This window comes from Macrobrachium rosenbergii, chromosome 13, assembly GCF_040412425.1.
Source record: "Macrobrachium rosenbergii isolate ZJJX-2024 chromosome 13, ASM4041242v1, whole genome shotgun sequence".
Classification (NCBI taxonomy): Eukaryota; Metazoa; Arthropoda; class Malacostraca; order Decapoda; family Palaemonidae; genus Macrobrachium; species Macrobrachium rosenbergii.
Window position 1 is genome coordinate 6,434,401 of NC_089753.1, and position 26,854 is coordinate 6,461,254.

Consider the following 26,854-nt stretch of genomic DNA (forward strand, 5'->3'; position numbering starts at 1 on the left):
AACACGTGGGCCGGGATTAAACCAAGAAACATCAGGGGATACCAAGTTATAGGCCCAGAAGTTTAATAAATGCACAAGGGCGAAGTAACGTGACTAGCAACTCGTTCTGGGTACTTTGCAGGGGCGTAAGGCTGACGTCGGCGTCCAGCGTCGTCTTCTGCCAGGGACCACGTGGGTGGGTCGACAAAGGGCCTCCCTCACCAAGGTACTGCTTCAAGTCGTAGATTGGGGCGGAAAAAGGGCGCCCTTGGGATGATGAAAAGGCGCAGTTGAGTATCCGCTTGCTTTTGGGACTTGCAATCCCCACTTGCAGTCTTTGATGGCCATGTGGGTCGGGTTTTGGAGCAAAGGGCAGTTAACTTCCACGTGGCGGCGGCGAATGAAGGGCGGGGCAAGGTCTGCACTCGTGACCTCTCGGCTTAAACTAGCGACTGTGTGTGAGAGGAACTTCCCTCGCCCTGACCTTTATTGCTTCTGGACAGGGGCGGGGGTGGGATGTCCTGACCCAGGTCATGCTTCTATATCAAAGAAAACGGCTTACTCTCCTGTACCAAAGAAAACGGTGCAAAGCCAGTTTACTGCCCATGGCGAAAAGATTAAATCTTTGAGCATCTCTTATAACTCCCGACTTCTGGTCCAAACTAACACGAACCAGAATTCACTACCTCTCACAGGTTCAAAAATAGACAGAGGCCTATCTATCGGCCGAGCAAAGCAGAAAGGCGGGCGCTTTCATAGCATATTTTGGCGCTAATCTTACAATATATATATATATATATATATATATATATATATATATATATATATATATATAATATATATATATATACATATTATGTATATATATATATATATATATATATATATATATATATATATATATTATATTCATGTATATATATATTCCCTTTGAATCACTTGTCCAGCTTCCTGGAGAGCGTTCGGCTATTCCTGATCTCTCACACGTATGTGATATTCTTGGGCAACCGGTCGCACGTTTCGAAAACGCTAAGGGACCACGCACTCTGGAATACACCCAACGTCCTCTACTTGGCGATCCCTTCGTCGGGGGACCTTGCCGTCAGAGGGAATTCTGTTAACGACATCGTTAGAGCCAGTATTAGCGGGGCTAATAAGCAAGAAGACAATTCCACATCACTTGAGACTAAGGGTAAGACTTTTTTGTATATAGTACTATTTGTTGTAACAGCAGATTATAACAAAAATACTCTTAAGACATTTTTGGCTCAATATTGAAATTGTCTTAATAATACATAATTATAATGTATCTAAATACAAGCTCTTGTTGAAAGGTACATGCCCTTTTGCTGATATTCACTAGTTCATTGTGACGAAAATGCATCAATACATGAGCGGGAGGGGACGATGAGTCCCGACCCTGTGGACGTTACGTACCATCCCAAAGCACTTATCAAGGTCCTTCATTCTGCGCACTTACATGGGGATCGGAAAAAATATATGAAAGTACAGAAGAAGATTGTGCTCTGTTATATGAAGATTACCATATAGAAATTTGGGCTGAAAAATTAAAGTTCTGGCGCGATTGATAAGTAAATTGTTGAAGTTGCTAGATACAGCTTTGGGCTTTAAATCTACAGTTTTTGATACAATGCAATTAAAATAATAACTATATACAACTCAGAGTTAAAAATGAAGTTATGTTACAAAATTGTCAGAACTTATATTTTATTTTAATTGACCTTGTGTTAATATACATATATACTGTCCTAATGTTTTATTGGAAATATAACATTTTCTCTTATTACCATATTATTTTATTGTATTTACTTGGAAATTACATCCAATATCAGTTGAACTGATATCGCAATGAATTATGTACTCATTTGCTGCATTCATAATTTGAAATGATGCATTTTCGTTCACCATGTTATAAATTATTCCTGCATTTGTAGAATTTACATAATTACGTATTTATTTGTCTTTCCAGCCATCCCAGAGAGCGTGACTATATTCTCCCGCTGCATGTACTGCGATGGCGGGGAACAAGGCTTCCGGTTGGTGGCCGAATTTAACCAGAGATTGGGCTACGTGGAGAGAGGGGAGCTTTTCAAAGGTGATTCTTGGCGTTATTGAGCTAACTTTCGTTATCGTTTCTCTCCATTCGTTGCTAGGATTCTGAATTTTCATCCTTTTTCCGTCTCCCTTCTCGTGTGATCCTCCGCCCTTTGGCTCTGCTGAGGGAACATTTTTTTTATAATATCTGTTGAATCGTACAATGAAACACAAGCTATTTAGCATAACCATGAAAAATTATGTACTAGAACTTATGAAAATATAAGAAAATGGCAAAAAGCTTAAAATGCCAACTGCCGATCTAAAGCTGAATGAAGAATCGCGTAATGCCCACTGCCTTCTGAAGACCAGTGCACCAACTACCTCTGTGGAAATGAAAGGCAATTATAAACTGGGAAGGAGAATATTACCAAAAAAGTTTTACGCTCCAGGTAACTAGGGTCTGAGAGACCCTCAAATAATACAAGGGTAAATTCGGTAAAAAAAAAAAAAAAAATACCTGTGTTGCGTCAATTGATGTATACGTTGAAACTAAACTGCTTACTGACAATGATAAAATTATGCACCAGAAATTGATAAATTTATTTAGAGTTAAAAGATAAAACATGGAAATGACGTGAACTTTACAGCTGTCGTTAATATGGCAGGTGCAGAGCAAAGCTGAAAAAGAATCTCCTTAATGAACGTTGGCTGCTATAGACCGATACTTCAACTATCTTACGGGAAAGAAGAAACTCAGGAAATGAGAAACAATAGCAAACGAGGAAAATTAAAATGATCAACATATATTTTATGTAATTTTTTAATCATTATTAGAGTACATATAACCGATACTTCTTATTTATTATGTAATATATGTATCGAGGACTCTGGTTACTTCCGAATTGATGTCATAAGAAATTTAAAAAGTAGAATTGCAGTAATCAAGAAACAATGTTATACCTGGCACCAAAGGCAGTCATTGCAAGACAGGGGCGGAGAACTCGACGCACACTTCGCTGCCAGCGCGGACGCTGGAACTTGCCCATTCTATCAAATTTGTGGGGACAAATGGCATCGTTTCCTGACAACAGAAGTTCCTGCCCTCCTGTTTGAAAGATTAATGCTCAACGCTATCCTGATCGCTAACGGCGTGGTTATCCCCATGCCACTAAAGTAAATCCTTTCGTCATTTCATGATTCTAACAATGATCATCTGTTTGTCATGCGACTAAATGAACGTTGTTCACACTCTGACCAAAAGCATCGATCGGCACTTCCCGATCGAAGTTGGATAGTCAGGCCTCCTGTTGCTTCAGTTACAAGAATTTAGTGCATTGTGAAGAGCAATTACACAAATGTGTCTCTTTTTCTTGTCAAGATGACAATACCCTTGTCAAAGTGGAATGCACTGCAACCTTTTCTACCTTCATTTTTGTTAGTTATCAATTCTGGTGGTTCTGGTTTATTGCCATTCAGCTCTCCCTAAATATGTAAAGCCAAACAATTTGTGGTAATGACGTGCCTCCAATTGCAAAAGAAAGAACAATATATTCAAAATAACACTATGAAGAGGAGTAAAATACATATTTAAAAACCTGCCAACATCCTGCACTCATACGTAGTAAAAATATCAAGCAACAAACGTATATCCGGGCTTTGCGGGAAGGTCTGCCGCTTCCCTCTGGCCATGTCTTCTAGAGGCGGTTTTGTTGGCATTTAAGTAATATAAATGTTAATTTGCGTCCGACTGGCACCTGCTTCGAGTAATATTTTTCGTAAACAGATAAGAAAGAAACGCGTGCGGGGGCATACATATGTATATATACAGTATATATTTTTTCCTGTACGTGAACATTAAATTAAATGAACCTATCGTTAGCAGGCTAACATGTTAGCTGTCGTGTATTTAAAACACAATTACAGGCGTGGCTTAGATCGCTATAATGACGATAGGTTTGATTGTTATGGTTTCCCTGTCAGTTAAAAAAAAAAAAAAAATAGGATAATGTGCGTTTATTTCCGCATCCTATGCGTATTTTTTGCCCCTTTCCCTGTTTGTGATTATGTTTAGCGTAACCTTGAGTTTTATATTATTATTAATCAATCGCAAGACTATAATCACCGGAAAGCTTTCACAGAATATTATTCCATACGAAAAAAATATATATAAAAACTGAGAACCCAATATACCTGTATACTGAATTATTAATAACAAGTACAAGAAACGGGCCATGACCGAATAACAGTGAAGCTGATAACAAATTCTATGTGGATTACAGTCTACAGTGTCTGTCTACCGCTTTGCAGATCAGTTTCGGGACTTAATGGGTCATCAGTTCCATATTTCAACCCTGGACTGGTTCCCGATCATAGATTTCACAAGGAACAGCAAGAACGTGTCTACTACGGTTACGCCGCAGGACTCCGTCGACGTGCGCATGCTTACCGCCATCGCTCAGACTCTCAACTTCACGTAAGAAGGGATACAAAGTGTTTGACGTTGTGGAAGTTTTCTGTGAAGGGACTCATCCTTCATTCAGCAGTTAAGCACGAATGTAGTAGTGATTTTCACCTTATTTTTACATGGAGCCACCCCATATTAGGAACAACATTACGTCAGTTTACGTCATTTTAATGTGCGTAGTTATGTTCGGAATACATAGGTTATGGTTGCGTGGCAGTTACTCACATTTCCTTTGCATATCTAATTGTAGATGACATTATGAATCTTTTTTACCAAATTTATGTTAAACCAATAAAGACGCAAGGCGTCTAGAAATTTTTTTGAATATATACTCAAATCATTTCAATATTGTGGTCTTCTGCTACTACAGACAAGTAATGTTATATATATTTTTTATTATTATATTTATGTTGTACGCCTTTCTTGTATCTATAGCAAGCATGGATGTTCATGAGTATCACTGCTCAAATATAAAAACTGATCTCGGTTCTCAACTTTGATGCGCGACCTACAATAGGTACAACATGCGCGTACCCTGGGACAACCAGTGGGGTACTTCCACGAAGACGGGGAACTGGACAGGCATCATCGGCGAACTGCAGCACCACAAGGCCGACTTCTCCATGGTGATGTCGTGGATCTGGGGCCGCTTCCAGGTGGTCGATTTCAGCAGGATCTACGCCTCGGAACCGATCGTCATGATTATGTCGAAGCCACGCCCGCTTCCGCAGTACTTGGCTCTCGTCCGCCCTCTCGAAGGTTTGTGTGTTTGGTGGGGTAGGTAGGTAGCCTTTTCTATATTTTATCATTATTAAAACTGGCCTTGTGACTGAACTGATCATTCCCTCCAAGTAGCTTGTAAGAGTGCAGAACAGATTATTTCGACCACTATTTCCTTGTAGGGTTTGGAGAGGGTTAACTTGGTCAGGTCAGCTCTCTCTCTCTCTCTCTCTCTCTCTCTCTGGAATGAATGTCTCGTGACTTAGAAGTGCAAGGTAGAAAGACGAATGGGAAACAGAAAATAGTCACTGAGTGCCTTGTCCACCCCGAGTCTGTTTATTAATGCGTTTGTTATTGCCACAGATCACAGTCTACTTGCTTATTTATTACTACTCATTTGCATAATAATCAAGACGTCTAATGCTTAATAATACCGAGGCATATGCTTTTTAATCACGATACTTCTCCTTGTTAATCATGATGCGTTTATTTAACAATGGTCCCGGTAATACGGCCGGTGACAGTTTGATATTAATTCATCAATCGGCTCTTCCTAGGATAGTGATACAGTGAGGTCAAGTCGTTGTTATAGGAAAAAACAGTAAGTAACGACAGTTTATCAAGTAGGTACTAATCAGATGTAGCTATGACAATGAAGCAGAGAAGTCGAGAAGTGTTTAAAGAAAAAGTTAGAATAAGCGCACAAAAGATTATTGTTGGTACTTAAGGCTGTTGCAGCTTCCCTTCAGCCCCAGCGGCATTGCTTTCTGCCTTTCACTTGTCTTTCGTTCCCTCCGGTCTCCTTCTGCCTAGTTGCCCAACTTCTTCAGCTTGCTTCTTGTCCCAGTTTTTGCCCTCATTGAATGCACATAATCTTAAGCAAGCTTCACGAGCTATTAAAGATATGACTCGGTTGTCTCGTTAAACTAATTTTTAATGAAAACGAGTGATGATGAATGGGTTATTTTATGTGAAGAACGCCCCTTCCCATGGTAAAGATTTAATGCTTTTAGAGAACAAGATGGAGTTGATCAGAGAAAACATATTTATCTTAACTGATAAGACTTTCGATCTCATTGTTTTATTTATTTGTTGATTTACTTAATGTTTGGAAGAAAAGGATTCAGTGAATTAGAGAACCCTACTCTCGTCCTCAGCTAAATCTGGTCGTACATTTCCTTGATTTATTGATATATATTAATGACATACAGCGACCACAATAATGTCATCTCCTGAGTATTGACCTGTGGTTGCTGGACCTCTTAACGAAGATCTAGCTAAAGTTGGTGAATAGTGCAAAGTATGGGAATGAAGATAAACCCTAACAAAACTAAAGGGCACTGAATCATGCTCCCCCCCCCAACTTTTTCATAACAACTCATTTAAAATTCTAGGCGTCATTCTTAATTGCACTTTTGCTTTTGAGAAGTATATGCTCTTGTTGTGTTCTTCAGTTGCAAAAAAATCAGTCTACTCAGAAATTCTTTTAGGATTTGTGGAGACTTTTCCATAATGAGAAAACGTTTTAATCCTTTTATTCCTCCACACGGTTTGGATATTGTTCTGTTCGCGTCTTCGGCAGCTAACTAGCATCTTCAGTTGTTGGGCAAAAAGTTGATTATATTTTCTGGCACCTTCGTCCAGTTAGCTAATAATGCACACTGTATAAGATTTTCTATAATTCTATAATCCTTAGCGTTCAGATCTTCCCAGACAATTACAATCCACCATAGAGTATTATATCTGGAATTAATTATCCTAATACAGTAGTCTTTCGTTTGCTTTTGTGAGGTTCAATACCACAGTTTTGCTTGAGGTTTATTTCTGTTATGACCCAGTCGCGGAATGTATCTTCTTTATCCTACATCTGAATCGAAAGTTCAAAACTTGGTGCAAATGCTTTGTTTGTTGAGCAGGCTGCGTGAGTCTCACTTCGCAGTTTATACATTATTTTCTTTATTAATTTTACTTTAATATTTATTTTGTTTGTTGTTATTTATCTTATTTTGTTTCGTTAGTTTTTATCTTTCTCAGTTTATTCTTTACTTCTCAGTTTTTCTTTTTGTATTGGACTGCTTTCCTGTTGGAGCCCTGGGGTTCGTAACATGTTACTTTTTCCATATATATATATATATATATATATATATATATATATATATATATATATATATATATATATATATATATATATATATATAAATATATATACATATATATATACATTTATATTTTGATATTGTGTATAAATATATATACATTTATATTTTTTGATATTGTATATATATATATATATATATATATATATATATATATATATATATATATATATATATTGTAATGAACTGCAGTCGGTTCTACAGGTTCTAAAATAAAACAAACAAAAAAAAAACAAATAGAATGGGACTGGACTGACCGGCAGCAGTCATGACAAGCCACGGAGGAAGGAGCGTAACAAAACCACTAAAGCACCTTAAAACTAATTTATTACAATAAAGTTATATACATTATGTACAAGTTAGTCGGTTTGGTATTAAACAAATCACATAATTAACAAAGAGTCAGATTCAAAAACAAATGTAGCTAAAACTGAGTTTCTCTACCAAAAACCAGTGACATCAATAACAATGAATAAACAATCATCGCATTAACTCAGTCAACAATAAAATACAAATCAACAAACACTTCAGCTACATCACATAAACCAAACAGTTACATTACAAATATAAAAAAAGGCAGCATAAACAATAATACGGAAGCACAGCTTACAGCATAATTAACAATAATCAAACAGCATAAACAACATACTCAAGCAGCATAAACAATATCAAAGCAGTATAACAGAGCAGCATAAATAATAATCAACAAGCAGCATAAAATAACACACTCTATTAATTCAGGGTAGCACAATATACAAAAAAAAAAAAGACTATCTCCACAGAGACGTCGAGACAGACCCATCTGTCAAAGAGGATGAAGATTCAGAACAAGGAACTCCGTGATTGCTAAAAAAAAACAACCTCATCACACCTCCTTACCCAGCAAAAAAAAATTGCAGCCAGTGACTGCAAACAGGAACACATCCAACACAAATAGAATGGGACAGATGATCACGGCAAAAACGTAAAAGCACCTTAAAACTGATTTATTACATTAACAGCAAATCTTTGCTGCCAAACAGGAACAAAACAATTCTCCAGATGACTATGGTTTAGTCACCAACAGCCATCCTCTGCTACCACAGCCAACAGGTAACATGATACCTGCTGCAAAAATAAGGACACCTTAATAATCAACAAGCAGCATAAAATAACTAAATTCAAGGTAGCACAATATACAAAAAAAGCTATGCTTGTCGAGACAGACTGAGACCTGACTGCAAACAGGAACACATCCACACACAAAACCCAATTCTCCAGATGAATATGGTTTAGTCTCCTCTGCCGCCAACAGGTCAATACGAAAAAATAAGGACACCTTGCTGACAGACGACTCAACCTTACCAAACCCGACTGCCACAGTCAATCAATGAAGGTGACACAAAAACAAATACCAACAGGTAAGGAGGCAACACCCACAGCAAGAGAACAGTCTGCTAATGATTTAAAAAAAACTCTAAACATCACAATATATATATATATATATATATATATATAGATGTTTTTCCTGGCAATCTAGTTTGAAATATTCTCTGTGAGACAGGTAGCAACAATTTCAGATAAATTAGCCTTGTGATTCCGACTTCGTGGGGCCAGGGAAACATAAAACAAGAGGAAAAAGGGGGAATTTCATATGAGCATAAGGCTCTTACTACTGAAGGAAAATATTACGTAAACACGTGGGCAAACTTACAGGAGTGTATTTACGTAAATAACATTAGTATGGGAAAGAGGAATGCAAGTAGATTATTGAACCTGAAGGGGATTCCTACGGGATGAATGAAACTGGGGGATTCCAGACACAGTCCAAGAGGATTCCACGATATAGGGTCCCTCTGAAAAGAGAGATATGCACATTATACACCAGTAATGAAAATAGACAAAAGAATAATGAATTCGAAGCTGCACTGAGGGTGCCAAGGGGCTTCGATGAATCAATAATGGCTTAGCACTGCCGACACTTGAGGAGCACGGACATTTGACAAGAGATTCGGTGATTACTGGCACTCAAATTAAGTAAATGTTACGAGGAAGAGCGTGACTGAATGGATGTTTTTACAGAGCACGTTACCGTAAGGCAGATTTGGTTCCAGCGCAGGAGGCGGTCCGTGGATGACTTGTGATTTCCGAGGGCGAGTTTTCTTCCACGTGGTAAGATGCAGGGGCTTCAGTAAAGGGCAAGGCGATGGGAACTTCACGCTGCGCCAAGCAAATGGAGTGGGTCATCAGGTCAGGCCAGCATCCAAGGGAACACGTGGTTGGTGGCCGGAGTGCACAGAGGAAAAGTATACTTTGAAAGGCCACGTGGTTAGGAGCTATGGGCATCATTGGGCCAGGGCATGGCGGTGATTGTGGTGTCTCGACTACACCATCTAGTCCAGCGCGCGTGTGAGAGCGAACCTGGGTCTCGTTTTCGCTTTTATCTCCTCCTATGGGGCAGGGGGCACGTCCAACATGTAGGGAGTTGAGTCATGGTCAGCTGGTCTGAAAAGAAAGAGCCAGATAGATTCACTTTTGCCTTGGAAAGGGATTACCTACTTAAAGGGAGTGGCCTACAATCAGTTTTAATCCCTTGTATTCTGACCGTCATAAATATCGATCGGGCAGACAGTAAATGAAAACAAAAAAAAAAAAAAAAGAAGCAATTTGCTAGCGAGTTCTTGCTAATTATAATATATATATATATATATATATATATATATATATATATATATATATATATATATATATATATATATATATATATATATATATATATATATATATATATATATATGGAGTAGGTAGGTGGTGAACCCACCATCCAGATTTGGGAGGTGTAGTCAACCAAAGTTGCACGGTGGCTGAGTGGTACTGTGCTCTGCTCATATTTGGTAGGTCTCTGGGCTACAGCCAACCTGCCACCCACGAATCCACTCAGCTGTAAATGGCTAATGGCATCTGCTATGGTAAAAAAGAGGTTTGGGCTAACAAATTGATTCTCAAAGACTTGCTACGGAAAATGTTTAATGTATATAATATATATATATATATATATATATATATATATATATATATATATATATATATATATATATATATATATATATATATATATATATATATATATATATATATATATATATATATGTATATATATGCATACACACACAGATGCGCACACACAGTACAGTAAATAATATATAATGTGTATGTGTAATTATAATTTTTCTAATAATTTTATCTCGTTTAAAAACACCATCATGGACTTTACAGGTGAGATTTATTCTGTGAGTTCGCTTAATAGTATAGTGTTGGTTGGTGGGGGGTTGCCTGTCGGGGGTTAATGGTAAGGGGGAGCTGATGGCGGTCCACTGAGTCCTGCAGCTGAGCGTGTTTTTCTACTCACTCAGATGAAGGTCCTTGTTTGGGCTTCCTTGTTATTTCCAAGTTGTTTCAGGTATAAGTTTCTTATGGTTGAAAGGTTTATGTTTCAGCGAATGAATGGAAGTAATTCTCATTATTTCATGCAGTTTATGAATAGGCCTAATGTATGCAAAAATTCAAATATTTCTTTGAATATATTTATGTCTACATAAATATGATACGGGGTTTCGTTTATAAATGCACTCTTTAGAAAATATTGCTTTATACTTTACAAAAGTAAATGAATTCATAAATAAATAGATAAAATTATAAATACCTAATCAAGGTACAGAGAGTGACAGTGACTATATATATATATATATATATATATATATATATATATATATATATATATATATATATATATATATATATATATATATGCATGTGTGTGTGTTCTTGTAAAGATAGATAGAGCTGTGCCAATATGCATTAGTAGGTATTAGTAGATGAATAAGCAAATGAATAAAGTAATTACCAACAACTAACAAATAAACAAATGCCACTCCAACATGAAGGATCCGTGTGGGGCATCCTGTTCATCTCCAGCCTCTCAGCGGGCTTCATCCTGTGGCTTCTGCAGCGTTGCTGGGCTCGAATCTCTGGCGAGAAGGGCTTGAGCCTGGACACCTCCGTCCTCTACACTTGGAGCATTCTCTTCGAGGAGCCTCCTACGGGCGTGCCCAAAAACACTTCCGGCCAGGTGAGGAGACCTCGCCAGTTACAACCTTTTTTTTTTTTTTTTAATCGTCTTGTTTACATCTTTTGGTCAGGGTGACGTGGTTGATGATGATGATGATGATACATCACTGTGGGTTTCATTACTCCATATCATCACCAAGTTGATATTATTATTATTATTATTATTATTATTATTATTATTATTATTATTATTATTATTCTAGAGGGTCAATAATAATATGACTGAAGATGAACCCAGAGTAGTGTTCGAAAGCTTTTATAAATTTTACACAAGCCTTAAACAGTTGTATTATTGTGGACCCTTTTGAACATTTATCAACTCTCGTGATGGAGAATTTTCTCCCAATTATTATTATTATTATTATTATTATTATTATTATTATTATTATTATTATTATTATTATTATTATTATTATTATTATGGTAGTAGTAGTAGTAGTAGTAGTAAATGATAGTTATTGTAATACCAAACTAATGATAATATAGATGAAGATCATTCGGACCTATCTATAATGAGGAAATTCTTGATATCTTTATCAGTGGTATTTACTTGGTTTTTTCCTGCCAATTCATTCTAATTTATTTTTTATTTATATAAATTTAATTTTGCTGTTTTCTTCTTCTTTCATATTTCCTGTCTGTTTAATTACTGAAGTAACAAAAATGTGAAACAAGACAAACTACTAGAAAATAGCAAAAAGCTTGATATAATTAAGTATTTTTGGGATGAAGTTGCATGCCATGCTCATTCCACCGCAAACGTACAAGATAGACATTTGCGCCTGGCATTTCTTACCAGTCACCCCCCCCAAGTAACGACCAGACCAGTGATGCTTAACTCTGTAGTGTGTTTTCCGGGGTTTAATCTGCTTTTATCGGAAAATATTCAAACGTAAGTTTCGCGGTATAGAGAACTATTGAAATTTTGGGCAATTCTTAAAATTAATTTCTTAGCGATAACAAATCTAAAAGTCGGGGAAAAGTTTATTGGCTACGTTAATGTGAAGCCGAAAACATTCTGTTCTCTCTAAGTTTAAGGAGAAGAAGAAGATTACAGGGATGACTGTTTTACCTTGTGGCTACCTGTTTTTAGACCTTGCTTTTACCACACAATGCAGCGCGTCTGCATTTTGGTAGCGCACACACTCTCAGTCGGTAACATTCCTAAGGAATCTCTCTCTCTCTCTCTCTCTCTCTCTCTCTCTCTCTCTCTCTCTCAGTTTCATTAAGAAAGAAAACTTAGTCATTAGGGTTATCAAATAATTTTATGGTACACGGCACCCAGTGACGGAAAATTTAATGATCTGTGGCTATATATAATATATATATATATATATATATATATATATATATATATATATATATATATATATATATATATATATATATATAGAGAGAGAGAGAGAGAGAGAGAGAGAGAGAGAGAGAGAGAGAGAGAGAGAGAAATCATGCCTCATCATAATCTTATAACTTCTCCCATCAGATGTTCATAGGCTGGTGGTGGCTGTACTGCACACTCATCACCGTGGTGTACAAATCCTCCCTGACGTCGCATCTGTCCGTTCCGGGGACGTCGCGGGCCATCGACACGTTCGAGGAACTCCTCAGGGAAGACAGGTGGACTTGGGGCTACGAACCCAGCTACGGGTCCGGTTGGGAATGGTTCAAGAATAATGAAAATCCGACGATCAAAAGCATCTTCCAGGGCATGGAGGTGAGGGGAATTGGTGGGGGGGAGTGGGGCTGAGGTGGGGATGGTGTGGTGTAGAGGACGTTGGGGTCGGGTAGGGAGCTGGGAGAGAGGAGGGTTGGAGGGATCCCGGTGTGAGGGATGAAGGAGGAGGAGGAGGAGGAATGGAAGAAGAGGAAAGAAATATTGAATAAGTAGGATTGTTTTTTGAGTTTTTGTTTTGATTAATTATAAGCGATTTTTAGAATAATCTTTTATAAATGTTATAAATGCACGATTTTCATAGACGTCTTATCTTTTCTGATATTTGAATGTGTTATCGTCTGTCCTATTTTACATGGGAGCAGATTCACAAACAATCACACGCGCGCGAACTCCCACACATTATATATATATATATATATATATATATATATATATATATATATATATATATATATATATATATATATATATATATATATATATATATATGTGTGTGTGTGTGTGTGTGTGTGTGTGTGTGTGTGTGTGAAGGGTCCACAGTGATATACTTGTGTACGAAGTTCAAATATATGTGTGAAGAAGTATTTTAACTTTAAGTAAGTCACTGTGGATCCTTCAGCATATTTGATGCATCACGTCACTGTGATTGGTTATCATGCATATATATATATATATTTGATATATATATATATATATATATATATATTATATATATATATATGTGTGTGTGTGTGTGTGTGTGTGTGTGTGTGTATGTATGTATGTATGTATGTGTGTATACGGAATCTACCATACAATTAGCTTTATGTAACCCTGTTTTGAGCATATTTATGAACATATATGAATGTACATTTAGTATGAATATCTGTTACTATATATCATCCATGAAAATTCACTTGAAGTGGAAAAGAATACCCGAAACGGACAGTAAAGTACTCACGAACATTGATCACAAACATCCGGAATGCCAACCAAACACCCGAGGCCTAACCTACAGGTCATGGAGTTCAAGGAGCAGATGGACCGGGTACTGAAAGGTCAGCACGCTCTCATTACCTGGAAGTACAAAATCAAGTCGCTTATTGCCGCTCTTTACACCGACAATTTTGGCTACACTCCAATCTACACAGCTAAGTCGGAATACTTCAACTATGGCGGCTACGGCTGGGCTTTCAGGTGACTGACATGTTGCCTGTCTACCAGGCGTAATATGTCACTTGCATATATATATATATATATATATATATATATATATATATATATATATATATATATATATATATATATATATGAACGTACATATGCAGATATGCACAGTATGTGTCGATGTAGAGATTGATTTATGTTTATTAAAAGTGGCGTTGCAACATCTAGGTCATTGACAGAGTGTTTATCTTAAGTACAGACTGTGTTTTTACGTGTTTTGCATACCATCTTTTTTTTTAGCACTGTTTTTATGCATATGTGCCGTGTTCTGTACGCATTTTTGGGTTATATACACATGTGAGTGTTGCAGAATATTGTAGAATTGTCAATATGTATCACGACTTCATACATGCATGTCAGTGTTGTATATACGCATTTGCAAAAATGCATTGCATGTATATGTTTACGAGCGAATATTTTACAAATGCTGCTTGGGCTTATGTGTGAATGTGAAGTTGTAGATATTCACCGTGATTTCATGCTTGTATGCATGTGAACAAGATAAATGCACTTTGCTTTTGTATACGTGTATACCACATATGCACTGGGAGTTCATGTATGTACGTTACAGGCTTACAGTATGTGTTGCATGTTTACGCGTATGTGTTTGTGCTTGTGGTCTTGCAGCCGTGGTGATTGAATGGTTGGGGCAGAGACGGATACAGAGGGAGGGAGAGAGAGAGAGAGAGAGAGACAGACAGAATCATCTTAGGTAAGCCTCCCAGTCGCTGTTGTCCCGCCCCAACCCTGAATGTTCTGTTATGGTGATGGCAGCTTTCTCTATTCAGCCTTATGATCTTTAAAACCAAGACTTGGGTGATGCCTCCGGTCCTGAAGCCCAGTTGTGGTGTTTTTTACAATTGCTGTATGATGATTTGACTTATATAATCATGTAAACCATATTGAATAACGTTTTTTTTTTATTGTATTTTCATAGAAACCTTTTTCATATTTTTATATTGAGAAGATGAAAAGAGCTTTATAAGTGCATTATTCAGATTGCTTTAACGCAATTCTTTATCAAACACAGAAAGAACGCGCCTTTCTTGCGCCCCATTGACATGATCAAGCAGCGACTGATCGAAACAGGATTCGTCAATCTTTGGATGAACGACCTCATAGGCACAGCGGCAAAGAAAGCCCGCGACGAAAAAAGCGACAATCAAAAACAATTGAACGACATGGTGGCGCAGTCATTCGTCCAGGTAAACAGCTTTTAGAGGGGTGGTAATTCCTAATGTAATCACTTTAGTTTTTAGGGCACTTGGGAATAGAGTACTGTAAATTCGCCCACTTACGGGGCTGGTGCCGTCAGTGTACCTTAAATGATGCACTGTAGGCATTACTAAAGGCTATATGCAGAGTCCCTTCGGGCCCGTAAGTGTACTCACTCGTAGCCTTACTTTACTTCTATTCCCGCTTCCTTTCTTCAATCTTGCTGTCCAGCCTCTCTAACTATCGTATCTTTGTGCAACTGTGTGGTTTCGTCTTCGTTCCACCTTCAAGTCTTTGAACTTCCTCTCCTTTATTTACTGGATCTCTTTATCTTGCTGTCCAACCACTCAGACTACCTCCTTTTACTGTCTTCAGCGCTGAGCGGCTGAAAGTGCACCGTTACTGGACGCGACAGCCTGAATTTCATAAATCAGCCGTAATTTCTCTCACCGTTTTTGTAGATTTATGTAGGTTTCCCTTCTCAACATCATTTTTCACGTGGCATGTCCTCGCGTTATATTCTAGTCTTGAAAATTTGTAATGATATCTTGTCTATGAAACGCATACTCTGGTTCTCGGGCATGAATTGATGACCTGTAGAGAACAAAATAGTTTTCTTTGTGTTTGCTATTCCGTTAAGTCAAGAATGCCTCTTTAATTATAACATTCTCAGATTTAATACAATATGTATTTTCCATTTTTATTTACAAATTTTAATTATATTTCTTTGTTGACTTATCCGTAAGTGTCCTTAAATATGTAGAAATGTTACCAGTGTCGGTTGCATGTTTAAAATTTTATTTTCATAAAGCTTCAAATGTGTACAACTCTGTATAGACCAAAACATATTTGTGTAAACATCAGGATTCAAAAGGCCGGACAACGTTTGTTGTAATCAAACAAAAGTGAACCAGACTATAATGAAATTGAGGAAATTACGATCTTTCGCTTGTTATTCGACCCAGTGCTGTTCTTAATAGTAACATCCAGCTCAAGGACTTTTCCTTTTCCACTCCTCTTTATGTGTAGGTGGACGAAAGTCATATAGTTTTTCCGACGTCATTGTGAACAATCGCTAGAGAAATAGTTTCCCTCTCTGTAGCAAGAAATGATAGGAAATTTTAAATGCCTCCATAATACAGGGTGTTTCAAAAGTCTATGTCACATTGTAAGAACTCTTATGTCATGAACTACAAATGGTAGCATGATTGAACTGGTGCCATTTAAAAACTAAAAGTATCAAGTTTTCTTCTGTTAATTTAATTTTGATTTAATTAAATTAAATTTTTTTGTTTCTTTTCAGATCCAGTAATGTCATTCACAAATCAAGAGAAGTCATTTTGGGTCCCAGAATACGCTGAAACCGAATCATGGACACGTGTTCAAAGCAAATTTCGTGCAACGTTTACCAAGCAGGCACCAGACAGACGTTCCATTTTGAATTGGCATGCAGAATTTAAGGAACCGCATCATCTGCAGTTGAGGGGCGTCCTGGTCTCTGCCGGGCACAAGCACCCTTCCTCCTTACATTTTGCTTGCCAAATCAAAATGGAACGTCTGTCTGTCTGGCGCCTGCTTGGTAAACGTTGTACGAAATTTGCGTTGAACACGTGTCCATGATTCAGTTTTAGCGTATTCTAGTCGCAAAATGACTTCTCTTGTTTTGTGAATGACATTACTGGATCTGAAAAGAGACGAAAAAATACATTTGATTTAATTAAATCAAAATTAAATTAGCAGAAGAAAACTTGATACTTTTAGCTTTTAAATGGTACCAGTTCAATCATGCTACCATTTGTAGTTCATGACAAGAGTTCTTACAATGTGACATAGACATTGAAACACCCTGTATATCCATTCGTTATCATTAATTGCCAAAGTACTTTTATTTTGTGTTCTCTATGGCGATCTGAAAAAGTTGAAATAAATGCTGTTTTTTTATTGTCTGTTCTATTTGAGTCAGCTGATTTTAAAAAATGCTGACGTAAATAACTAATATTTTGGCATTATTAATAATAATAATACGCAAAATATTTTTTACTTTTTATTCTGTTATTATGAGATGACTAGGTAAAATTTAAAGCAATCCTCTACTTACTTTAGCCGACATTATTTTATTTTTATGTCAACATACACCGTAGTTATTCGGTCAGTAAAGCACTTTTGACGTCATTGATACGAAACTAACATTCTTACAACTGGTGTTTCAGTAATGCACACCAACGTTATTTTTGCCTCTATTTATTAATCTATGTGCTTATTTTTCCTAATCATCAGGAATCGAGCGGGTTGGTGGTCCTGAGCTTGCATCATCTGCAAACTGTCTTCTACATCTTGTTTCTGGGGTTCTCCATCGCATTTCTTGCGTTTGTGACCGAAAACGTTTACCACGCATGCGCTGGAATAAAGTCCTCCAAGGAGATGGCTATGAATCCGTAACTCAGTAATGGAATAGCTGAAGCTGTAAGCGCAGACGCGCAGAGAGAGAGAGAGAGAGAGAGAGAGAGAGAGAGAGAGAGAGAAGAGAGATTTAGATAGAGAGAGTTGAATTATATCAGACTCATGGTAAACAAATTTATTATTTTGGGTTAAAGGACAGAGAAATAAATGAAAGTAAATATTTTTGTCAGTAGACATTATGGAGCTTCGCACAACATGTACTTGAAAAGCTGGATTTTGTCAGTTTATTTTGAACTATGCTTATATATATATATTATATATATATATATATATATATATATATATATATATATATATATATATATATATATATATATATATATATATAAGCAAATGCCATAACAGATGACATACAGATATCCCTGAGGGTGGGGATTATAAGAACGGATGCACCTGGAATCCAACACATTTGAGGAATTAGTGGACCAACCAAAACAAAGGTAAATCTTTGAGAAGTTTTACAAGGATTAGGCCCAACTGGCTCAAAAGCAGGGAGAAGTAAATTAAAGGTTTATACAAGGGAAGAGACTGACCACCAAAAGTGACCTTGGAATGAATAAACTGGTTACATATTTATAAAAGTACAACACTTAATAATTCTCATTTTGGTAAACAATAACAATTTTTGCAAAATGAACATTTTCAAAAACTATTAATATACGAAATACATAGAAAACACATATAAGGTAACTAATTAGTAATTAAGTCAGTGATTTTATCTTTAAGGTCGTTCTTGAACATTTTACTAATACAATGATACAGCTTACTTCCAGCTGTAATTTCACCTTTACCCCTGGCATATATTATTTGGTCACCTGTATTAGTAAAATGTTGAAGAATTACCTTAAAGATAAAATCACTGACTTAATTACTAATTAGTTACCTTATATATGTTTTCTATGTATTCGTATGTTTAATAGTTTTTGAAAATGTTCATTTTGCAAAAAATTGTTATTGTTTACCAAAAGGAGAATTATTAAGTGTTGTACTTTTATAAATATGAAATCAGCTCATTCATTCCAAGGTCACTTTTGGTGGTCAGTCTCTTCCCATGAATAAACCTTTAATTGACTCCTCCCTGCTTTTGAGCCAGTTGGACCTAATCCTTTGTAAAACTTCTCAAAGATTTACCTTTGTTTTGGTAGGTCCACTAATTCTTCAGCTGTGTTGGATTCCAGGTACATCTGTTCCTTAAAATTCCCATCTTCAGGGATATCTGTGTGTCATCTGTCAATTAAACAAGTTTTCTCGCTACCTTACTTTTATATGTTTCATCAGTCTGCTAATGATGGACCATGTGTCAAAAAGCCTAGCAACCACTTTGTTGTTTCATTTTTCCTTCGTGGCATTGCCTTTATTTATACATTCATCATGTTCCAAATCTTCGTGAATCACTTATGAACCCATGTATATATGGGTATGTATATGTATGTATGTATATATATATATATATATATATATATATGTGTGTGTGTGTGTGTGTGTGTGTGTGTGTGTGTGTGTGTGTGTGTGTGTATAAATTTCTGCCTCACAGCAGAATTGAACCCCAGTCTCAAATGACAGGCCAGGATGCTACCAGTTGACTAACACAGGTCATAAAAGAAGTTGGAACCTGAGAACTTCTGTACCTGAAGTTTTTCCAAGGCAGGCTGCTGCTTAACAAACCAGCGAATTTTACACATAGGCAGCAGCCTACCAGCGAAAAACCTCAGGTACAGAAGTACTAAAGTTGGAAGAACTCTTATGGTTTGTGTGGCTCAATTGGTAATGGCCCGGCCTGTCGTCTGAGAGACTGGGTTTCGATCCTGGTGTAAGAAATCAATTTATGTGAAACACATGCTCATGTGTTCATTAGTTACACAAACACACACACACACACACACACACATATATATATATATATATATATATATATATATATATATATATATATATATATATATATATATATATATGTATATATATTTACAGTAAATATGTGAAATCCAGGGATATCATGAAATCCCAGGGAATTTGTGGAATAAGTTATTCGCATGGTAACCCCTGATCCGCAAGGGCTAGTACTAAACACGGGGAAACAGTAGTTCATCTACATTGCTTCGCCGTGTTTATTACTAGCTCCTGGGGCATCAAATGTGTTTTGCAGTGTTTAGTACTAAACACGGCGAAATAAATTTGCCCCCAGGGGCTAATACTAAACGCGGCAAAACAGCGTAGAGGAGTCATTGTTTCCCCGTGTTTACCACTAGCCCTTGCGGATCAAATGTTCCCAAGTGAATTGTTCACTTCACAAACTCCCTAGGGATTTCATGAAATCCCTGGAATTCACAAATTTACTGTAATACACACACACACATTATATATATATATATATCGCAGTTAAAATATACATCACGTCACGTTTTGAATTGAATAAAACATATTTTGCCAAGTATTCTAAAATTAATAAAAACGTAACAAGGTTCAATTTTGTTTGTCATGTAAAAGATTACTTTTGATACCTTGAAAAACCACAAGGATCTGACTCAAATGTTTTGGAAGGGATATTACTTTACTAACATACTCTGGTTTCAAGGTGAATGTAGTGGGTACTGTGTACTCATTCCATAACTGTGACTTACTTTACAACGTTCTACTGAGAGAGAGAGAGAGAGAGAGAGAGAGAGAGAGAGAGAGAGAGAGAGAGAGAGAGAGAGAGAGAGAGAGAGAGAGAGAGAGAGAGAGAGAGCCTTTTCTAAGATCTCGGTGAATTTGTTTTATGGAACCTCCTATGGATTTCTTATATCTCTGACGGCCGGTTGCCTTATAAATAAAGTTGTAAACAGTCCTCTTGAGTGACTTCGGGTTTCAGTAGCAGTAGGCTAGCCTACATGAGCCTCTTGAGAACTTTCAAATATGCATTTGTATGTAGTATACTATCATATGTTGCCATGGTATTGAATCTGAATAAAATTCTTTTCATTGCAAACAGTTTTTCTTCCAAATTCTGCACCGTGAAATGAGATTTTGATAACGTGACTAAACAAATAGAGGTTAAATTTCATAAAATCTTAAAGGAAGCGTAGCGTGTGTGAAATAGGATGCAATCTTTATTTGAAAACATTGTGGCTGGTATATGGTAGAGTTCTCTACAACTCTACAAGAAGGGGTCTGCTGTGAGCAGCAGTGGGTTACAGTAATACTCGGGAAACAGCAGAACAGAGCGAGCATATTTCAGATGCAAGGGATAAATCACAGGTGGAACCTTACGAATCGAGTATACCTAACGGTTATTTTAGCTACCTCTTTGTCTCTTCACGTTAGTTGTTTGTATTCCTGTGATAGCGCTTACTCGTCCGTTAGCGGGAATAATCAAGTTCCTACACGTATGAGTAAACGGAAATGCCAAAAGGATGATAACAGCTGAATTCAGCAATTTTTTCTATTAATCTTTTTTCAGGGTTTCGGTACATCATACTGTTCATACACAGCTTTTTCCACGGATATACCAATGAGCAGAGTGACACATTACTTGTATTTATCACGTTCTTTTTGAAACTACCAAATGCACAATTATCCTCTCCACTAAAAAAAATTGACGTTAAGAAAGTATTTGATTTATGAAAACAAAGGCTTTGGGAAAATGTGGAAACCAAGAAAGCAAGTCTCACACTTCTGGACCCAGATTAGAAAGGAGGAATGAATTCCAGTCAATCGTGACGTACTAGTGACCTACATTGTGTAAAGCATCAGATTTCGGAGCAAGATTTCATCATTGCACTCTTTGAAAAAGAAAAGTAGTTGTAATATCTTAAATGAAAATACGTGATTGCTTGTCGTCAGTGTTAGATTTACCGTATTCTTTTGTTTAATTTTGCTTTGGCTATCAGATGAGCATGTCTAGCTTGTCTAAAAGTTAATTCCCGGATCCAGTTTTCGAAACTGTGACAGAGTAGCCAGAGAATCTGTTGCGCCAGTGACCTCAGTAACCGAATTAGATTAATATTTTAACGGCTTTGTTGTTCATCAATGAAATACTAAAACTTACTATTTAAACATTGTTGCCAATAGTGCACGACAGGTGGCAGACGATAATTGTCAAACTACAAAATTAACTAAGTTACACATTTATGTAGGTGACTAGTTCCGATTTAATTTTCATTGAATTTTTTTAGTTTTTTGATGCAAAAATCATAAACTGATTTTATAATAAATGTATATCAAATTACTCTAGCCAATCAACCTCTTACGTGTCTATGTGCTGCAATTTCACGTGTTATCAGTTAAGCGACAAATGTAATTTGACGACGTTTAAACTGAATAATATATATAGAGAATATATCATGTTTCTATAGAGTTTCTACATACTATGTTATGATTGGTGTTAAGTTAATAATATATTGAAGGAAATACCTTTCTGGTGGTATCTGGTATCTTTATTCTCGAAGCTCGCTCGTAGTGATTATGGTAACATTGTTCACGCTACCAAAACAAAACAAACTATCGTGGGAGAAGCAGCTGTGGCTGCAGCAGGTGATTTCCCGTAAATTGAGGTCTTCTTGCGTGGAAAGAAGACCGTTGTAACCGCCTGAAGGGAAAAATTAGACACGATGGCAGAATTTCAAGTACAAGCTATGTCAGATGGGAAGCTCCCTGAAGATTTGCCTCAGCGTGGGAGAGTTAATGAAGGTAATTCAAGTGAATGGTTGATTGACTGAAGCTTGGTCTAACCTGTCGCGCCTGGGAAAGCGACTTCTTTGTTAGCCTAAGCTGAATAAGTTTCAGTACGTGTCCTAAACTCAAACTAGCTGTAGACAGTTTGTTGAATGGTAGCCATAGACTAGTATTCTATGATGATTTCTTCAGTAGAATAATTTCTGTGGCTAGCATAACTAAGTTCCGTAGGATGCCGTGTTAAGTACCAGTCTCTCGGGGATGAAATCAAAATTATAAACAAAGGCGGTAAAATTTCCAATATCTCAGTAAATTTCTCAAATTATCTCACCTGTACTGCATAATAATAATAATAATAATAATAATAATAATAATAATAATAATAATATTAATATCCTTTATTGCAGCTCAGGTCCATATACATGGAATAGGCTATACAAATACAATACACACAATCTAGATACATAAGGTAACATGATACAATTAATAATTGGCAGTATCCACACAGTTGCTGAAGAAGTAGAAAAAATAGATTTGATAATAATGGTAATGACAGTAATATTATGGAGAATAATAGTAAAAAAAATTATTAAAAATTAAAACAATTTAAAATACAGATTGCAGGCGATTAATTTCCAGCCAGGGACCGTAGGTGGTTACAGAAGTCAGGTCCAGAAGGCTAAATACATACGAAAATTGAAAATTGCAAAACTTGACAGTGATATTATTCACAGTAATAATAAAAAAAGGAAAGAACCTGTGAATGTTCTTGGTACACCCAATTTGCCACCAAAATAAAGCTCTAGAAAATGCAACAAAAAAAGCTCCTAATGTGTTTGATATTTGTAATAAAATCACTGCTGTATACGGTGGTGCAACGAAAAAAAAAAAACAACAGGAAAACCACTAATGGTAAGGGCGACCCTGTTGGGAACCGGGATTTTGGGTGGGGGAAGGAACAGACAGGTATACACCACCCGTAACGTATGTAATTCCTGATTTTCTGACCCACTAGTCTGCATACAAGAGGCTTGCCTACGTAAACATTATTCCTTATTGACAAAGTGACCCTCTACATTACATCCACTTGTCCCGTCGCTCCGACCGGCGGGACTAGCATTGCGTTTGGACACGTGCTTCGGCACCGGATACTACCTAACAAACAGACCAAAACCAAACCGAACCTAGAATAACGTGCCCTGACCTAACCTAACCGGACCCAACCTAACCTGACTTAGGGCGCCGTTCCCTGACTTGGGCGGGGGCTTTGCCCCCCTGGACCCCCCCCCCTCAGTTTTTAGCTCACCTACTCGGGCAGGTGAAGTGGCCTAGGCAATTCCTTAACAGCATTAGGCCCAAATCATCATTTGGTCCAACACGATATGCAAACCATCTGTCCTTTGCATTAGGAATTACGGCAAAGCTGGACACAGCCATTAAATTCTTGAGGAAGGTGGTTAGGCAATAACTACCGTTAGGTAGGTGGGAATACCCGCCTGCCCGCCCGGACGTAAACATTCCAGTTTGTTTTTGGCTGTGATGCGTTGCAGACGTGTTTTCGGATCTCTTTGTCTGACTGTCGTTATGCTCTTTATTATCCCGGTGGGATCTTTCTGCATTTTTGTGTATATATTGCGTGTGTTTGATATTTATCAATGCAAACCTATGATTTGTGATACCCTTGCGTAAGCCGTTGTTCCCCTGCATCTGGGCCTTGGGTTTGACGGCCAAGGGTGTATTCAGAGGGGCATAACCGAGTAGTCCTTTATTTAGATACTGAAGGCGTTCCCTTGTACGTTTGGAGATATTAGTTTGGTACGTAATATCTTCGTTCCCCTATATTGATCGGGACGTAAGAGTTCGCTCCCCTTCTTGGGCTCCTGCCCTCTGTGTACAAGGGCATGACTTTTTCCTTTCTACTTGTGCTGAGTGTTGTTTTCGCCGCCTGCACTATAGAGTTGCCGGGGGGAGGTTGTGGGCATCGTTGGTAAGTTTTGCTTCCATGGCGCCCTTGGTGGCCTCCCCTCCTTCCTTCTCTCTCCCTGTAGGTTCTTCCTCATCTCTCCTATGCCCTCCTCGCTTGCTCGTCGGGTGATGACTGGAGGCGGGGGGCGCAGTCAGGGCAACCCCTTCTAAGGGGCCTTCTCTTGCTGTGTAGGGCAGTTCCTCTCAGAGTGAGAGGAGTCTCCTTTTACTAATCATCTTTGCTTTTTCTTTCAGGCTGACAGTGAGCATTGCAGGCACAGCAGTAGTTGGCTGGATATCTCAATTGGGATATCTTTTTATGAAGGAGTCCCGGCATTCATTCAGTGTTGCTTCGGGATCGACCACAGTCCCTGGTTGGAATGGCATAGCTCCATGTCGGGATTGTTCCAACTCTTCCTGCCGATGTGGATCGATTGCTGTCATTGCTGGCCTTCATGTATGCTGTGGCACTACCTCTAGCGTATCTGTGGTTCATCTGCTCCTGCTGTTTCCTGTGTTATGCTCCTGGGCAGCTCTTCCTGGTCTCCTGCCGCAGCCATCCTGATTGTTCCTGTCGCTGCTGGTGACTTTCATGTGACATTCCTGGCCATTGCTGTAGCTCATGCCTTCCAAACTGCTTCTGTAGCTTCTGCATTGGCTGTCTTGATCATGCCTGCTGCTTCTCCTGGTGGTGGTGTCCTGGACTGCTTCCGTTGTGATCCTGCCTAGCTGCCTTGGAGGTTATGATGTTTCATGCACACCATCCTCTAGAAGATGTTGGGGTGAAGGTGAAGGAAGTATCCCTGTGGAAGAAGCCTCTGTCTTTTTCAACTTATCTTTGATATCGTCTTCTGCTGCCTCTTCCCTTCCTCTCCCGAGGTTCGAGGAGGTCCTGGGAACCGAACCGGATAGACCTTTCGTCGGCCGAAGGAGAGGAAGGCTGCTTCTTTCCCCTTGGTCCCCTTTGATGTCTAGGGACTGCCTCCTCAGGAGGCAGTGGGTCTCTCGTTGGCCCTTCCCGACCTTCGGGTTAGGGAACCGATTTGCATACCCCTGGTTTTGTGTTTCGGGAGCCGCAGGTGCGCAGACCCGGTTTGTGATCCTGTTCCAATTCCTAGAGATTCCACCTCTAAGATGGGGGCTGCTTCGGGTGCTTGTTTGTGAGCCGCTTCTAGTGCTCGAGATTCTGTGGAATATTGAGTATCCTGATCTGGTCTGGAGAGTACTCTCCCCAGCCCAGTTCGGGAGCAGTGCGAGAGAAAGGGCTGAGGCACCCGGGTGTCTCAGCTCTTCCTGCCAGAACTACAAGCGCTCCCCGAGTGCTTACCAGTGCTCTGCCGGGTTCCGAGCCTGGTGTCTCGATCCTGTCGGTTTGAACACCAGAAGAAGCAGGGAACCGATTCCCTTTGGGAGTCGTGCGGGACTTCTAAGGGACTGACTCTTGTCTGGGAGACAAGTTTTTCTCGTTGGCTCTTCCTGCCCTTGGGCGAGAACCGATTCGCATTCTCCTCTGGGGTCTTGTGTTTTGGGGGCTGGGAGCGCGGCCTCTCGAGGCCATTTCCTCGTTGCCAGTTTTAGAAGTCTGCGTCTAAGACTGGATCAGTGCCTGGCTCTTTTCAGTTTCTTAGGAAACTGAAAGGAGCTGCCCCCAGTTTTTGGGGGTCTCGTAGGTCACTCGAATTCTATGAATCACGAGCGCTCTCCTGATGAGAGGCACAGGACAAGAGAAAGTGCCGAGATGCCAGGTGTCTCGATACTACCCGTCAGCTGCTTCGGTTGCTTGGCCAGGTCTCATCAGTGTGTCTTGAACCTTAGGGTTCGAGCATGCAGGATAGCAGATACAGAATTCCCCTTTAAACCTTCTTCTTGATGGGCCTCGGCCTTGAAGGAGTTTAGAGTTCGGGAAACTAGCACTAGTTCATGGCAGATGAGTTCCGCCCTGTCCAGTTCTGATTGTTCCCGCAATTGGCTCGGCTTGCCTGCCTCGCCCAGCCCCTGGTCACGTTTGCGAGACTGGCTCAGCTTGGCTTGCCCCGCCTGCCTCCCAGTCCACCGCATACCACCCCTGGATTGTGTTTACATGATCGGCTGGGTTCGGTGTAGCTCGGCTCGGCCCCATTCAGTTTTTCTGAATTGGGTTCTCGGCTCTGTTCAAGTGAACTTTCTGCTCTTCCCAGGAAAGTGCTTTGCCACGGC

The 26,854-nt window shown here is 38.6% G+C and overlaps 2 protein-coding genes across 7 annotated transcripts in view; both read left to right on the forward strand.

Annotated features, from left to right (window-relative positions):
• Nucleotides 1–1,973: 1,973 nt before the first annotated feature.
• On the forward strand, nucleotides 1,974–18,072 carry LOC136844617 (probable glutamate receptor). The gene is made up of 8 exons (XM_067113902.1): nucleotides 1,974–2,095; nucleotides 4,345–4,510; nucleotides 5,019–5,260; nucleotides 11,301–11,485; nucleotides 12,968–13,198; nucleotides 14,157–14,335; nucleotides 15,396–15,570; nucleotides 17,858–18,072. The coding sequence occupies exons 1-8, from the start codon at nucleotides 2,005–2,007 to the stop codon at nucleotides 18,017–18,019; spliced, it is 1,431 nt and encodes a 476-aa protein (XP_066970003.1). The 5' UTR covers nucleotides 1,974–2,004; the 3' UTR covers nucleotides 18,020–18,072.
• Nucleotides 18,073–22,503: 4,431 nt separating this feature from the next.
• LOC136844872 (coiled-coil domain-containing protein 50) overlaps nucleotides 22,504–26,854 on the forward strand; it is a 184,738-nt gene continuing 180,387 nt past the window's right edge. For 4 of the 6 annotated variants that reach the window (XM_067114134.1, XM_067114138.1, XM_067114139.1 and 1 more), the window contains exon 1: nucleotides 22,512–22,708. In XM_067114134.1, the coding sequence (XP_066970235.1) occupies nucleotides 22,630–22,708 (79 nt within the window). In that variant the 5' untranslated portion in view covers nucleotides 22,512–22,629. Of the gene's footprint in view, nucleotides 22,709–26,854 lie in introns of all 6 variants that reach the window. The other 2 variants (XM_067114135.1, XM_067114136.1) reach the window with 1 other exon arrangement.